The sequence below is a fragment of the Lonchura striata genome, chromosome 14 (assembly GCF_046129695.1).
Source record: "Lonchura striata isolate bLonStr1 chromosome 14, bLonStr1.mat, whole genome shotgun sequence".
Taxonomy (NCBI): Eukaryota; Metazoa; Chordata; class Aves; order Passeriformes; family Estrildidae; genus Lonchura; species Lonchura striata.
Genome location: NC_134616.1, coordinates 193,466 through 207,054, shown reverse-complemented (window position 1 = coordinate 207,054; position 13,589 = coordinate 193,466). Strand labels below are relative to the sequence as shown.

Genomic DNA, 13,589 nt, shown 5'->3' with positions numbered 1-13,589 from the left:
ACTGAATTTGGAGGAAGACCATACATACACTGTGTAGTGAGAGACTGTAAAATACTGTTCCAGTTTGCAATGAAAATGCAACTAAGTTTTGATGAGAAGCTTCATGTAGATACCTTTTAGAACAACAGGCAGAAGGATTTTTAGAACAATGGGCCGCCCTGATACAATTGCAGCATTTATGTTCAAATGCTGTTTCAAATGTCGTTATGTTCATGCTAATCCTGCTTAACTACATGTTCAGTACTGTTAAGAAAATGTTACTAAAATGAAGCCTGGAGTTATCAGTTAAATCTTTTAATCTTTAAATCAGAGGAGACAGAAAATGAGCCTTTTGTTTGCATTTGCTTATTTTTCCAGTTATGTGGCATGGGTCAGAGAAGCACAGAGGCCCCCACCTTGATGGAGGCCATTTTTATCATATTTCTTACAGGACTAACAATTTGCTTTAGTTTTCACTATCCATCCCAGAGAGGCTCTGAAGTTTAAATTCTTTTGTATTGAAACTAGCATTTGAAGCTTTTCTTCATATGATAATTGGATGAGTATCTGGTAATGCCATTCTTTGGCAACTGCATTGGTATCACAGGCAGTGCCACCCCACCTCCTTATAAAGGTCATCTTTCCCTTTTCCCCTTCATAGCAACAGCTTCCAGAAACTCTGAGCATCCACACTGGTAAGGTGACATCTTCAAGTACATAGTGGAGTTTAGAGTAGTGTTTGAGAGCTTCCCTCCTTTGTGTTCTTAACACATCTATGAGCTACTCTGAGGCAATGTTGCCTTCTGCTTCCCATAGCACAAACAGCTGGTGAATATCAGTATCTGACGGACTGAAGAACTGGAGATAAGGAGAGTCTGCTGTTCTCTTATCAGAATGTAGCAATTATGCAGCTGTACAACTGTAACAGCATGGGCAGTGCCTTTATAGTCCATAGACTCTGTGGCATCTCCCAGAAATGAAGGTCTGGAGAACTGCAAGCAAGAGCTGCAAGGGAGATCTTAAAAGACTGTATGATGGTTAGACTGGGCAGCTGTTCTAGGGTTGTTCTACCCTCAATGCAAAATTCTTTCTCATGTTGAGGTGGAACTTCTAGTATTTTAGTTTATGACCACTGCTCCTCATCCTGTTACTGGGCACCGCTGAAAAGACTCTGGCACCATCCCCTTTGCAACTGGCTTTAGGATATTTATATACATTAGTGAGATCCCCTCTCATTCTTCTCTTCTCTGGACCGAACAGCCCCAGCTTCCATATCTCTCCTCGAAAGAGAGATCCTCCAGACCTCGAATCATCTTTGTGATTATTACTAATTCCAGTAGCTCCTTTCTCGTGATGAGGAGTCCAAAACTGGACACAGCACTACCCATGGGCCCTCAATCCTTCGGGATGAGGCGCAGCCGGCAAACAAAGCCCGCTACCGGCAGGACGGGACTCTCGGGCCCTGTGGCCCCGTCCCCTCCGGCCCCGCTGTCCCCCTGCCGCGGCGGGAGCGCCGCACCGGCCCCGGGGCCCACCGGCGCCCCCTGCCGGGCTCGGCGCCCCCTGCCAGGCTCGGCGCCGCCGCCGCATCCGGGGCTCCGTGTGACGCAGCGCTATAAAGGCCCGCAGCGCCTTTGTTCACCCCCATTGCGCAGTTGCGGATCGGCGCGGGCGGAGGTGAGCGCTGCTGCGGGCTCGGGCTCTGCGGTCGGCACCGCGGGGCGCTGCGGGCACCCGCGGCGAAAGCTCCGCGGGGTGCAGGCCGCGTGGCGCGCCGCGCACGGCGGAGCGGAGTCACGGCGGGGCTGGGTCCGCCCCGCGATCCCTCCCTGCGCGGCTCCAGTTAGGACGGCAGGACCCGCGCCGTTGCGGTGGGGCGAGGAGGGTCCTGGCCGTGTCAGGCGCGGTGTCTGCCATTTTATGTGCAGGGATTCTTCAGCGTCCCGGGGGAGGGCGAAGGGGGAGCGGCGAGAGTGTCGCGCCTGTGTGTTCGGACGGGGCCGAGTCGCGCGGAGAGGGAGCGCCGAGGAGGCCGCCCGGCGCGGGGCCGCTGCCAGGGCTGGCCGCCATTTTGTGGCGGTGCCTGAGCCCGCGGAGGGTCCGGGCCCCCCCGCTCCCGTGCCCGGAGCGCAGCCGAGTCCGGCCCCGCGCGCCCGGCCTGGCCTTGCCGCTCTCTCGGCTTTGTCCGCGCTCCCCGTGTGCCGGGGCTGCCGCGGCCCGGCCCGGCCCCGCCGCCGCTCCCTCGGGCCGCTTTGTCCGCGCCCCGCGCGTGCCGAAGCCGGCGCGGCCCTTCCCGCCATCGCGCTGCAGACACGCGGGCCGCTCGTCCGCAGGCGCCGGCTTTGTCTTCGGCTCATGGGCTTTCTTTAAGCCCTCCCGCCCCCGCGGCTGTAGCTGTTACATTGATGTGTAGAATTGCAGTGGTGGTCTGGTGTTCAGTCTCACATGTTGTATGGGCCAGGATTTGAGCACAGTCTCCATGTACTTTTAATGACACAAAGAAGGAATTTAATTTTAAAGTACTGACCTTAGATGCTTTGAAGAGTTAACAATTTTGTATTGCTTTGACATATTAAGTAAATTACTTAAAACGTCCAGGCTTTAAAGGAAACGTGTGCTAGGATTGCTGTCCAAAGGACAAAAGGAACATCAGTTTTTGAAGAGTTTTTGCATTCACCAATATTGATTCATTTTAACAGTGCTTTGTTCGACTATTCAAAGTTCTATTTAATATCTTTTAAACACACTATATAATACGAAGAAGTAACTGTTAATACTACTGCCAGTTGCTTCCAGTACAAAAAATTCTAATTACTTTATTTTTTTTTTTTATATGCCTCATACTTCTTACCCAATAGATTTCTGAAGAATATTTGCTTGTACATTTGAGGACAGAAGTCATTTATATACCATGAAGTCTGTATTGCAGTCTGATGTTTTGTTAATAATGGCCTCATTCTTTTTTGTAGGTCATTTACAGAATCAAAATGGTTGAAGCAGATCGTCCTGGGAAGCTGTTCATTGGGGGCCTGAACACAGAGACTAATGAGAAAGCCCTTGAGGCTGTATTCGGCAAATATGGACGCATTGTGGAAGGTAAAAAGAGCTTTTCTTAAGATGGTAATAGTATAAAACAAACAGCAACATAGCTGTGATGACTTTTTGGCGTTGATCATCTGAAATGATAGCGCTTAGATGTCCTCTAAGAAGTTCTGAGCTTAAAAGGTTAAATAAAGGTTAAGTGTTCCTTACAGGGAATTACAGGGAAGGCTGATGTGACTTTGTTTCTGCAGTCCTTTTGATGAAAGATCGGGAAACAAACAAGTCCAGAGGATTTGCGTTTGTCACGTTTGAGAGTCCAGCAGATGCAAAAGATGCTGCCAGAGATATGAATGGAAAGGTAGGAATTAAGACCATTTATATGTTGCATTTGCTACTGACCAGGACAGTTAATCTTTGGGGTAAATCAACTGGTAATAAAAGTTGGAAAGAGAATGGGTTAGGAGATCATGGAGACAAGTTGTAACTTGAAATTTGACAAAATGTCTCTGTCTCCGTGAAGCTGAAATCTGTTTCTCCTGTTCATGGATTTGCTAATAGAAAAATTAGTCTGGCTGGCAATCAGCTATGCTCTTTTCTTATTGTTCCTTAATCAGTGCTGGGGAGTTTTTCACATTCTTGCATGTTTCAATAATGATTTTTGGGTTGGATTTTCCTTTTTGATCGTATTTGAATGCAGTACTATGTAAATTACACTTTAGGGAAGTGACTTACCTGAAAATTACTAACTGTTCCCTTAATATGGGTTGACTGTGACTTCCCTTGAGTGTTGGAGCACTGATGAGCTATCTGGTATTTGGTGGATAATCTTTTACATTTGTGACTTGCATCATTGATCTGCTTGGTCTGTGTGAGGGGCATCTTTACAGTTAATGTGCGATGGCTTTGCAGTTAGCCAGCAGCTGAATTTGTTCATTTACACCCTAAAAAGCAATAGTCTAGCTTTAAGAGTAAGAAGTGTAATGTTTTTAAAAATAAAAATACAGAAATTTGCAGCACAAGTTCCAAGATAATACCAGGATAGTTTGTCAAAGAATTGTGGGCTGCTGTAATCTTTATCTGTTGTGGCATGTGCTCGAAATGGTAGATGTAAGTTGGCAATTTTCTGGTGAGCAACTGCTTATCTTCATAGAGGTGCTGTCTCTTCAGGCAGTGAAAGCTATCTTAGGTCACTTGAATTGCAGACTCTGGTTTTCTGTGCATTATGTGAATGGTTGTGTTTAGGTCACACTGCACTGGCCTTGTAAGCAGTGTCTCTTGAGATGCCATTCAAGTAAAGTGAATAAACATTGAGTAATTGTGATTGATACTTGGGATTTTGATATATTTGTCTTGCTAGTTTAAGAAGCTGAAGTGAAAGAAAAATGTCAGTTATTGCAGACAGTAAGTAAAACAACTTTAGGAATAAGAAAATCAGCTTTGTGTAGTGTTCGTGAACACAAATAGTAGAACCTCTTGTATTTGTGTTACAGCAGGCTATGTGTTACAGAAGGATAGTGGGTTTTCTACTTCATGTACTGATGTTTCTGAGTGCTTCATGACAACCTTATCACAATAGAGTTCCTCTCTTAGAAGACTTCCTTCCCTTTTAAGCAATCTAGTAATTTTGTCAAGGCAGAGAGTGGCAAATTTGGATGATGTTCTATATCAGCCTAAATATCTGTCAAGGTGCTCCATTTATTGAATTTTATTTCTCCACTGTCTAGTTTGCTACAGTTCTAAAGACTTTTACTACCATGCTTAAATAATTCATTTTCTCTGAAGTGGTCACTGAACTCTCATATAAGGTAATTTCAAGGACCAATAGGTAATTGTCAGACTGAAAGAAACTCGGTCACTGATCTGCATGTTTGTGGAGTGCAGCTTGCAAATAAAAATCCCTCTGAAAATCACCAACTGTTCTGTATCTTGAATGTTGAGGCCTGTGTTTGGTCACATTGGAAACATTTGGGAGAGTCCTGCTTGGTAAGGTAGCTAAATGAGACAATGTTTGTGGCTGAGGTTATGTCTACTTGTTCTGGAATACACAATCTGCATTACTGGCAAGAAATGCTAGAAATGACGACCTTGTGGATCATCATTCTCATGGGTTTATCTTCACTATAAATCTAGAAGTACCTTCATCTGCTTTGAAATTAGAACAGCAAGTAGTGTATGAAAATAACCTCTTCAGATGGGATTTGGCCTAGAATGTCCTCTGGTCCAACTTGCTTTGACCATGGATATGAAAGATACTCATGAGGTGGTCTCTCATTCTCATCTTCAGAAAGCCTTCTGGACAACATGTACTGCTTGTATTCCAAAAGGACTCTGCATTCAAATTCTGAGGAAGAGCAGTGTTTGAGGCCTGGTGTGAGAAGAGGCAATTGTCATAAATCACAACTTGAAGGTCTTTTTGTCCATTTGGAAAAGATGGATTGGCATGTTCTTGAGATTTTAATGCACTTGAGAAGCAGCAGTAGAAGCACTGTGCAGACTGCAGTTCAAGCAGTCTATAAGGAGTTAGGTGACCTGTCTGGCCAGGGAGAAGAGTTCTGCATTGCCTGTCTGTTGCTCATTCTGTTATCCCAAAGGAATTTGAGGTTGTAGCCAGTAGAAGAGGCTGACTGCAATAGATTCTGCGAGAACGAATTGGCATTTGATTTTTTATTTTGCAAATGTTTATGAAAATATATCCACAGTTTTGCACCAATTTGGGTGAGGGGTAATATGTGAACAACTATATTTCTCTCTATATTGGGACAAGCGTAGATGAGTCAAAGCTTGCTTGTTGAAGATGAGCTTGTCCTGCAGAAAGAGATCACAAGATAATTATTTTTGGAGTTGGATGGAGATTTCTCACTTCAATTACTTTGTCTTCTAGATTTAATCAATGCTATCATGTCTGATCAGTGCAAAAGAAATGTAGAAGTACTTTATAGCAGCTTACCAGTCTTCCTTAAGAAGAATCTTAATTCCTGGCTGTCAAGTCTACATCCTGATGCCACACACAGTGCACATGCTTACCTGGACGTCAGTGTGGATGCTCCTGAGTCTGTAATGGTTGTTTGGTGCAGTGGGCTGGTCTCATGACCTTCTGATTATACATCTTTAAAGATGAAGTGGATAATTAAAGAGAGGATATGACCTTAGGCAAAGGGATCAGGACAAACCAAAGATTTAATTCCAGTGTAGACCTGCCAAGCCAGCTGGTCTGTGTTAAGAGGATGGAAGCAGATGCTACAATCCCTACAGTGTATACTGTACTCAGCACTACAGAAGGTTGTCTGATTGACAGAAAGTGCTTCCTGTTTTTTGGGAAAGAAGTGATACAATGTACAGAAGCTTGGCCTCTTGAGAAATGGATCTTCATTTCTTGGATATATATGGCAAAAGGAAACTCAATGTGCCATCAAGGAACATGGAGAAATGGAGTCATTGCAGCATCAACAGTGAAGTGATCCATTGAAGAGGAAAACCCGGTGCGGTGCTAGGACCAGCTTCATGCAAGTTATTGTAACAGTTTCTTTGAAATACTTGACTTCTTGCCCCGCTCCCAAAATTATGCAAATTTCATTCATCTTTTCTGTTGAAATGTGGAACAGTTTGCAGGATAGTTCTCTAATTGTGTTTGGTTAAAGTTCCCTGTCTCACTTTACAAATCTGTGCAGATTATTCATTCCACACATAGGAGACTTTGCCAAACTATTACTGTTCTAAATTACTAGTAGCTTAAATTATTTCCATGCTTTTTAGCACCAGGGTGACTTGACTTTCTGGTGCTCATATCATATTAAATATGCTTCTATAACACTCTGAACCAAGGTTATAAAAAGAAACTAATGAGTGTTCATGTTGACAGCTTGTGCTTTGAGCTCATTGAAAAAACTTCCTTATTCTGAGATGGGTTGTGTGACTTTTATGTTTGGTGAGCTAAGACTTATCTTTGAGCTAAGAAACCGTAAAATGTCCCCTCTGCTTTGAAATAGGACTAACTTTGACAAATATTTTCTGGTTAGCAAAAAATACATTCTTGTACCTAGTGGAAGGTCTTTCTGGACCTATGGAATAGCTATTTAAGACTACTTTTGTAAAGCAGTTTGCAAAGAAACAATCTTTTGCCAAGGTAAGATGCTTAAGTGCAAGGCAGAAGAAAATAGGAGGAGAAATTACAGGAAAACTGTACCTCCTACCTGACAGAAATGAAAGAACTTACACCTAGCATTCAAGTTTTCAGAACCCATACTAGCAGAAGGGGACAGTGTTTACAGTATTTGCTTTCTAAATTTAAAACAAGCTGTCAAGAATCTGCCATGAATTTGAGGACAGCAGTGGCCATAGCAAAGCTTAAGGCTTCAAGCCCTCTGTTCCTGCTTGAGAAGGATTAAACTGAGAGATTAATTATGATGGCTAATCAATTTGATGCAAACTGAGAAGTTCCAGTCATTAGAATGGATGTTTCAGTTTGTCATGCCAAAAGGCTCTTTGAGAAACCTTCCATAAGTAAAATATTGCACTTAGTCAAAGTCAAGACCAATATGATTTTGCTGGTATTTCTTACTCTTTTCCCCTCACAATGGATCAAGTTGAACCTTTGTATGTACACAGGTTTTCAAATTATCACTACAACTCTGAGGTCACAAAATACATGCACTATTACAGTGAATTTTCAGAGAGACTAGATTTTGACAGAAAACAAAAAATATTCAGTACTTCAATAAAATCCTATTAGCAGTGTAGATAAAGATATTACTAGCAGTCATGTTTGTGTTCATTTATTGCAGCAAAGAAGTGCAATAAATAACACTTTCTGCCTGAAAATTAATTAGCTGTCATGGCAGAATTAAATATTTAACTGACAAAAAAGGCAAATAAACCATGTTTGCCAGGATGGGCATGCAATAACTAATTTTAGCAGAGCTTGTGGTCTTGATTTTGCTATAATATCCAAACATTTGGTGTTTAATGATAATACAGAAATTTGATTAACTAGGTTGAGTTACTCAACATGTTAGTACCTGCTCATGTTTGAGGTATATTAGTTGTCTGCAGAGTTCCTGGTATTGCAGCAAAAGCTTCTACTTTTTTTATACCACCAAAAAAAAAAAAATACAACGACAGAACAGAACCCACAAACAAAAATACCCCAACCACAAAGCACCTTCCCTGTGGAAAAGCAAGTAGTAGAGTAAATTATGACAGTCACCTTGATTGAAAACCCTGCTTGAAACACTAGAATAAAGGGGTGAATTGTCATACTCGGTCTGCTGTATAGATGCTGAAATAACTTCTAAATACTTCAGCGATCACCGTTTTATCAGGACGTCAAGAAAATGTGCTAAACGGCCTCCCTATTGCCAGAAATCCCGACAGAAGCTAAGTTACCTTCAGCTTAATCTTGTAACTACAGGTGCACTCCTAGTTTAGTACAAAAGTACGTGGCAGTTGAAAGTAAATTGTAGATCATATATGATGTTTCATTTACAGAATAAATGACGTGGGGCTGCCGTAATCATTGGACACTTGTATTTTCACTGAAAGTCCTTTCTGATGCTGCTCTGTGTTTTTTTGCCATCAATACCACAAGAATGAAGTACTGTAGAAATTGAAATTAGGCCCAACATGCTGCTGAGTACTTGGGGACTAATACTGAAGACTGAAATCGGTTCTAGAGTTGCTCTAACTTATAAAATGGAAGCCCTATAAATAGTGAAGCAAGAGGGGCTTGATTTAAGAAATACAAACATGACTGAGCAGTAAGTAAAGCAGCTTCTTCTTTAGTCATTAGATGGGAAGGCAATTAAAGTGGAACAAGCAACCAAGCCATCCTTTGAAAGTGGTGGTAGGCGTGGGCCGCCACCCCCTCCCCGAAGCAGAGGTCCTCCCAGGGGCCTTAGAGGCGCAAGAGGCGGAAGTGGCGCGAGAGGACCACCTTCAAGAGGGAGTCACTTGGGTATGTATTGACCTCTCTCATTATACACTTCGACAACACAAGACAATCCCATTGGAAGATGACATAATCCTACTGGAAAAAAAAAAGTCAAACACCTGAATAGTGCACTCCTTGTTCTTTATTAAAATGATGAAATATGATCTCGGCAGTTTAGTCAAATTTTTGATTAGGCAAGTACACCTTAAGAAAAGGCTTTCAGATGTGAAGATTCCTTTCTACAACTAACACTCCACTTGACTTTTGCCTATGAAAGAAAAGCAGAACTCCTGCCTTGCACGTGAGAAAGGAAGCTTTCTGGTATTCAAGTTGAAAAAGTGATTCGCTACCACCAGGGAAAGGAAACTGCCTTTCATTCTTAATAGCAAGAGGTCTAAACTGAGAAATTTTTTAGGGCTGATCCTTCCAGATCAGAGTGAGAGTTAGGGCAGCTAAACATTTTTTTTGTTGAGTTGAAGCCTTCTAAGTGTAAGGATAGTATATGACGTGATACTGGATATTGATTAAGATACAACTATTTATTCAGACTTTTCAGTATCAAAACAAAACTCATTTAACTAGCAAGCAGTACTTGAGGTGTAACAGTAAAAGATGTAATGCCGAAAAAAAACCCGCTGGAAATAGTGCAACTTCTGTCTTAAAGAGTCTGTATAGTAGGTTCTGCAGACTTGGTAGAATTACCTCTGTTTCCCCTCTGTAGGCTCTTCTCTAGTACATCCTCCCAGGTGGCTCTTGTCTTCTGAGAACAGTAGCTTGTTAAGCATTTAAGCTGTGACTGATTACAGGTATCAGCTGTCTTTTTCCCTTGTGTCACACCCTGTAGCTTTTGGATAAGTTCTAAAAGACAGTTCTTGACAGGAATTTAGGCTGTGGAAAGTTTGGCTCTCAATTCTGCCAGTAGCATTTAATAGTGGCTAGAAGATAAGAGAAGGCTTTGAAGGCCTAGTTTTAGGGGGTTACTGTTGATTGTGTAGTGGTTATAATAGCACCTTTAGGTTGTCATAGTTCAGGCTTTAAGAAAATGAAGGTGAGTATCACGGAAATAATAATTGCTTCATGGCTTCTCCTTCTAGGGTCTTCTCGAGGGCCACTTCCCATGAAGAGGGGTCCGCCTCCACGAAGTGGGGGCCCTCCACCTAAAAGATCTGCACCTTCAGGACCAGTGCGTAGCAGTAGCATGGGAGGAAGAGGTAAGGACTTCCTGACTAAATTAATTGCTTAGTCAGCTCTAGCACCTTAGTCTTCCCTTAGGAACTAGTGCAAATCATTGATTCAGTCTGCTGTGGAATAGTGTGTTGTTTTTCTAACCTTTAGTTCCTTTCACACTAGTATAATTTTCTAGTTGTTGGGAACAATTTGGTGCAATTTGAACATGTTTCTTTTAGTGCTGTTATAAAACTGTACAAGCAGAAATGCAAAATGTTCTAAATGTAGGCTCCAGAGGTCCTATTAAATTGCTTTAAGCTATTTACTAGCACTTGCTTGAATGTTCTGCATGGCTAAATGCTGATTAAATGGACTGTTTCTCTGAAGCTCCTGTGTCACGTGGAAGAGATGGTTACGGTGGTCCTCCACGCAGAGAGCCAATGCCATCACGGAGAGATGTCTACATGTCTCCAAGAGATGATGGCTATAGCACTAAAGATGGGTAAATTCTTCCTCTGTTTTATTTTAGTGAAGTGTTTTTTTGTTTGGAGAAGGGTCTTGATTCTAGACCTTCTTTGTTAGGACATATGGCTAACATCTCAGTTTTTTTTCTTCGTAGTTACTCAAGCAGAGATTATCCCAGTTCCAGGGATACCCGGGACTACGCACCACCTCCCCGAGACTACGCATATCGTGATTATGGTCATTCCAGTTCACGTGATGAATACCCCTCCAGGGGATATAGGTACCTGCTGTTGGAGTTTTCTCCCTGTCACTGTACTCTTGCTGTGCTGTCTGATTGGTACTAAGTCTTAGTAGTCTTTCCTCCTATAGTGATCGTGATGGATACGGTGGTGGACGTGACAGAGACTACTCGGATCATCCAAGTGGAGGCTCCTACAGAGATTCATATGAGAGTTATGGTAAGAATCCATTTTGAGGATTATATAAATGTACAGATGTCATAACATCTGATTTTGAGTAGGCTGCTTGTGTTCTAGAGGGAAGTGGCGCACTTTCTTTCCCCTACAGTGACAGTGCAGTTGTTGGTTATCATTTGGTCATCTTGTTAATAAGCTATAAGCTAAAGAAGGAAAGTCTACAGTTCAGAATGACAGCTGTCTCTGGAAAATATGGCTGAGTTTCTTCTCCAAAATAACAAGCTGTACTGGAATACCCAGTTAAAGAGCCTGCCTGAATAAACAAACACCATCTTCATTCCTTCAGAATTTTAAATCCAGTCACTGCCTGATATGCAATCCCCACTTAAAATACCATTAGTGTGGCAGATTTTATTAAGACCATCTCAATACATATAAAAAGAGTAGCAGTAAACATTTTAATCCAGCAATTCTGTAAATTCAGATTTGAAATTGTTCTATATAACTTATGGTGTTGCCATATTACCTGACCATTGACCCTGCAGGTAACTCACGTAGTGCTCCACCTGCTCGAGGGCCCCCGCCATCATATGGTGGAAGCAGTCGCTATGATGATTACGGCAGCACACGAGATGGATATGGAAGCCGAGAAAGTTACTCAAGCAGCAGAAGCGATGTCTACTCAAGTGGCCGTGATCGTGTTGGAAGACAAGACAGGGGTCTTCCCCCATCCATGGAAAGGGGCTATCCACCTCCTCGAGATTCTTACAGTAGTTCAAGCCGCGGGGCACCCAGAGGTGGTGGCCGTGGTGGAAGCAGATCCGATAGAGGTGGAGGCAGAAGCAGATACTAAAAACACTCTTAAATTTTTGGACCAAGACAGATTATTTCTCAAATGTGGAAGCTGTTCTATCTTTACTACCAGAGGACTACTAAAAGGAAAAGTTGTTTTTAACCTTTTTTTATTGTTGCCTGTTAAGTTTTCCCCCCTCCATGACTTATGCTTTTGTGAGAGAAAGTTGAAACAATGTTTAATATCATTTCAAAATTGTTAACATTTCTTTCAGAAAGCAGATGTTAAATGTATAAGCTTGAGCTGTGTACTAGTGTTGTAATTTTCAAAGTAAAGTTTCCCTGAAATGCCACACTTCCATCTGATTTTCATCATGAGTGGAACAAGCTGTTCTTAAGATCTTCCGCACAGCATCCAACCATCTAACATGGAGATGGATAGCTCTACCTGTTCAGCATCTCATTCTGAAAGTATTGGTTGCGATTTGGAGGGTGGTGGGGATGATTCCACATAAAAGCTCAGTTGTGCCTAGAATTTGAAGTCGCAGTGTTCCCAGTACAAAATGCCTTCAGATTCCTGTGTAAAGAAAAATAGAGGATTTCATTCACTTAAGCCGAAAAAGCAAGTGGATAGTGCTCTATTCTGCCTTCCTACTGTTTCATGGGGAGTTTAAAGATCTCCCCTGCAAAAAACTCATGTTCATGTAAGTCAGCTACAGAATACTGTTAAAAAAACAACAACCCACAAACCATTGACCAATTTCATCAAAGAAGCTGCAAATCAATGCTTACTCACACTGTTTCAAATTTTTGCAACTCTGTAGTGTTTCACTTTTAAAGGAACATCTTTGATTCCAAAGGAGAAAATAAGATAAGCAAAGAAGTCTTTCTCTCCAACTTCTGAAAGGCTTATGGCTTCCTAAAATAAGTGAATCTTTCAGCATTCCACAGCTGATTAAGAGCATCAAATGACTGTGAAACAGCAAAGATGGTAAGCAAGCAAACTAGTTTTTCAGTCTAAGTCAAAATTGAAACAAGTTACCTTCTTCTAGTACAGTAAGACAAGCTGCATGTCCTGGCAATGGAAGTGCTGTCTAGATTAAATAAAAAAAGGAAAATAAATTCCCCAATACATTAGAAATTCTCCAAATTCAACAATCCTTGGATAAAAACATTTATGGCACCAGTTTTGAAACTAAAGCTGTGATGCAGCTCACTGTAGAGACACAGTATTGCCATGTGGAGTGGGGAGGGGGTGTTTTGTGACCAGTATCTCTCAGTGAAGATGCTTAAAGAGGGTGCATATACAGCACATTAGCAAAATTAAAGCCTTGTGAAATCAGGAATTTGTTTAGATTGATAAAAATCAGCTCAACTATTGGGAGTTGGAAGCAAGAAATGCAGACTTGATGTTTAGTTGGATGCCTAACTGTTTAGTTTGACACTGCATTGCAGGGATACCCAGGGATACATGTGGCATAGCTTGTGGCAAGTTGTTAGAACTTGGGTGAAGCCATGAAGTTCAAAAGATACTCTTGAATATAGTAAACATGAAGAAAAGCAAAAAAAACACAAACCCAAAACCTTTGTACTACTGTTTAGTCCTCAGTAAATTTTGTCATTCAACTTAAGGATTTAACATGGCAGTGCACCATTGAAAAGGAATGAGAATACATAAGCCATGCAACCTTTCTCTAAGCCATTCCAGTCCATTCCAAGCCAGTGAATCCTCCACCATTTAAAGAAGTAGTAAAACCTTGCAACTGAACAATCTGCAAACCAAACTTGTGCCATTGTTTTGA

The 13,589-nt window shown here is 42.0% G+C and overlaps 1 protein-coding gene and 1 non-coding gene across 3 annotated transcripts; both read left to right on the top strand.

Annotated features, from left to right (window-relative positions):
• The first annotated feature begins 1,533 nt into the window (after positions 1-1,533).
• RBMX (RNA binding motif protein X-linked) lies at positions 1,534-12,140 on the top strand. Of its 2 annotated transcripts, none has more exons than XM_021542159.3 (9): positions 1,534-1,656; positions 2,949-3,075; positions 3,273-3,379; positions 8,800-8,971; positions 10,042-10,158; positions 10,502-10,616; positions 10,734-10,859; positions 10,949-11,037; positions 11,541-12,140. In XM_021542159.3, exons 2-9 carry the CDS (start codon positions 2,967-2,969, stop codon positions 11,846-11,848), a joined length of 1,143 nt encoding a protein of 380 aa, XP_021397834.1. In that variant the 5' UTR covers positions 1,534-1,656; positions 2,949-2,966; the 3' UTR covers positions 11,849-12,140. The 2 variants fall into 2 exon arrangements, with proteins under 2 accessions (XP_021397834.1, XP_021397832.1); XM_021542157.3 differs by having other exon boundaries at positions 10,934-11,037.
• LOC116183665 (small nucleolar RNA SNORD61) lies at positions 3,128-3,199 on the top strand. Its single transcript, XR_004148332.1, has one exon. It is a non-coding gene; the product is annotated as a small nucleolar RNA SNORD61 (small nucleolar RNA).
• Positions 12,141-13,589: the final 1,449 nt, after the last annotated feature.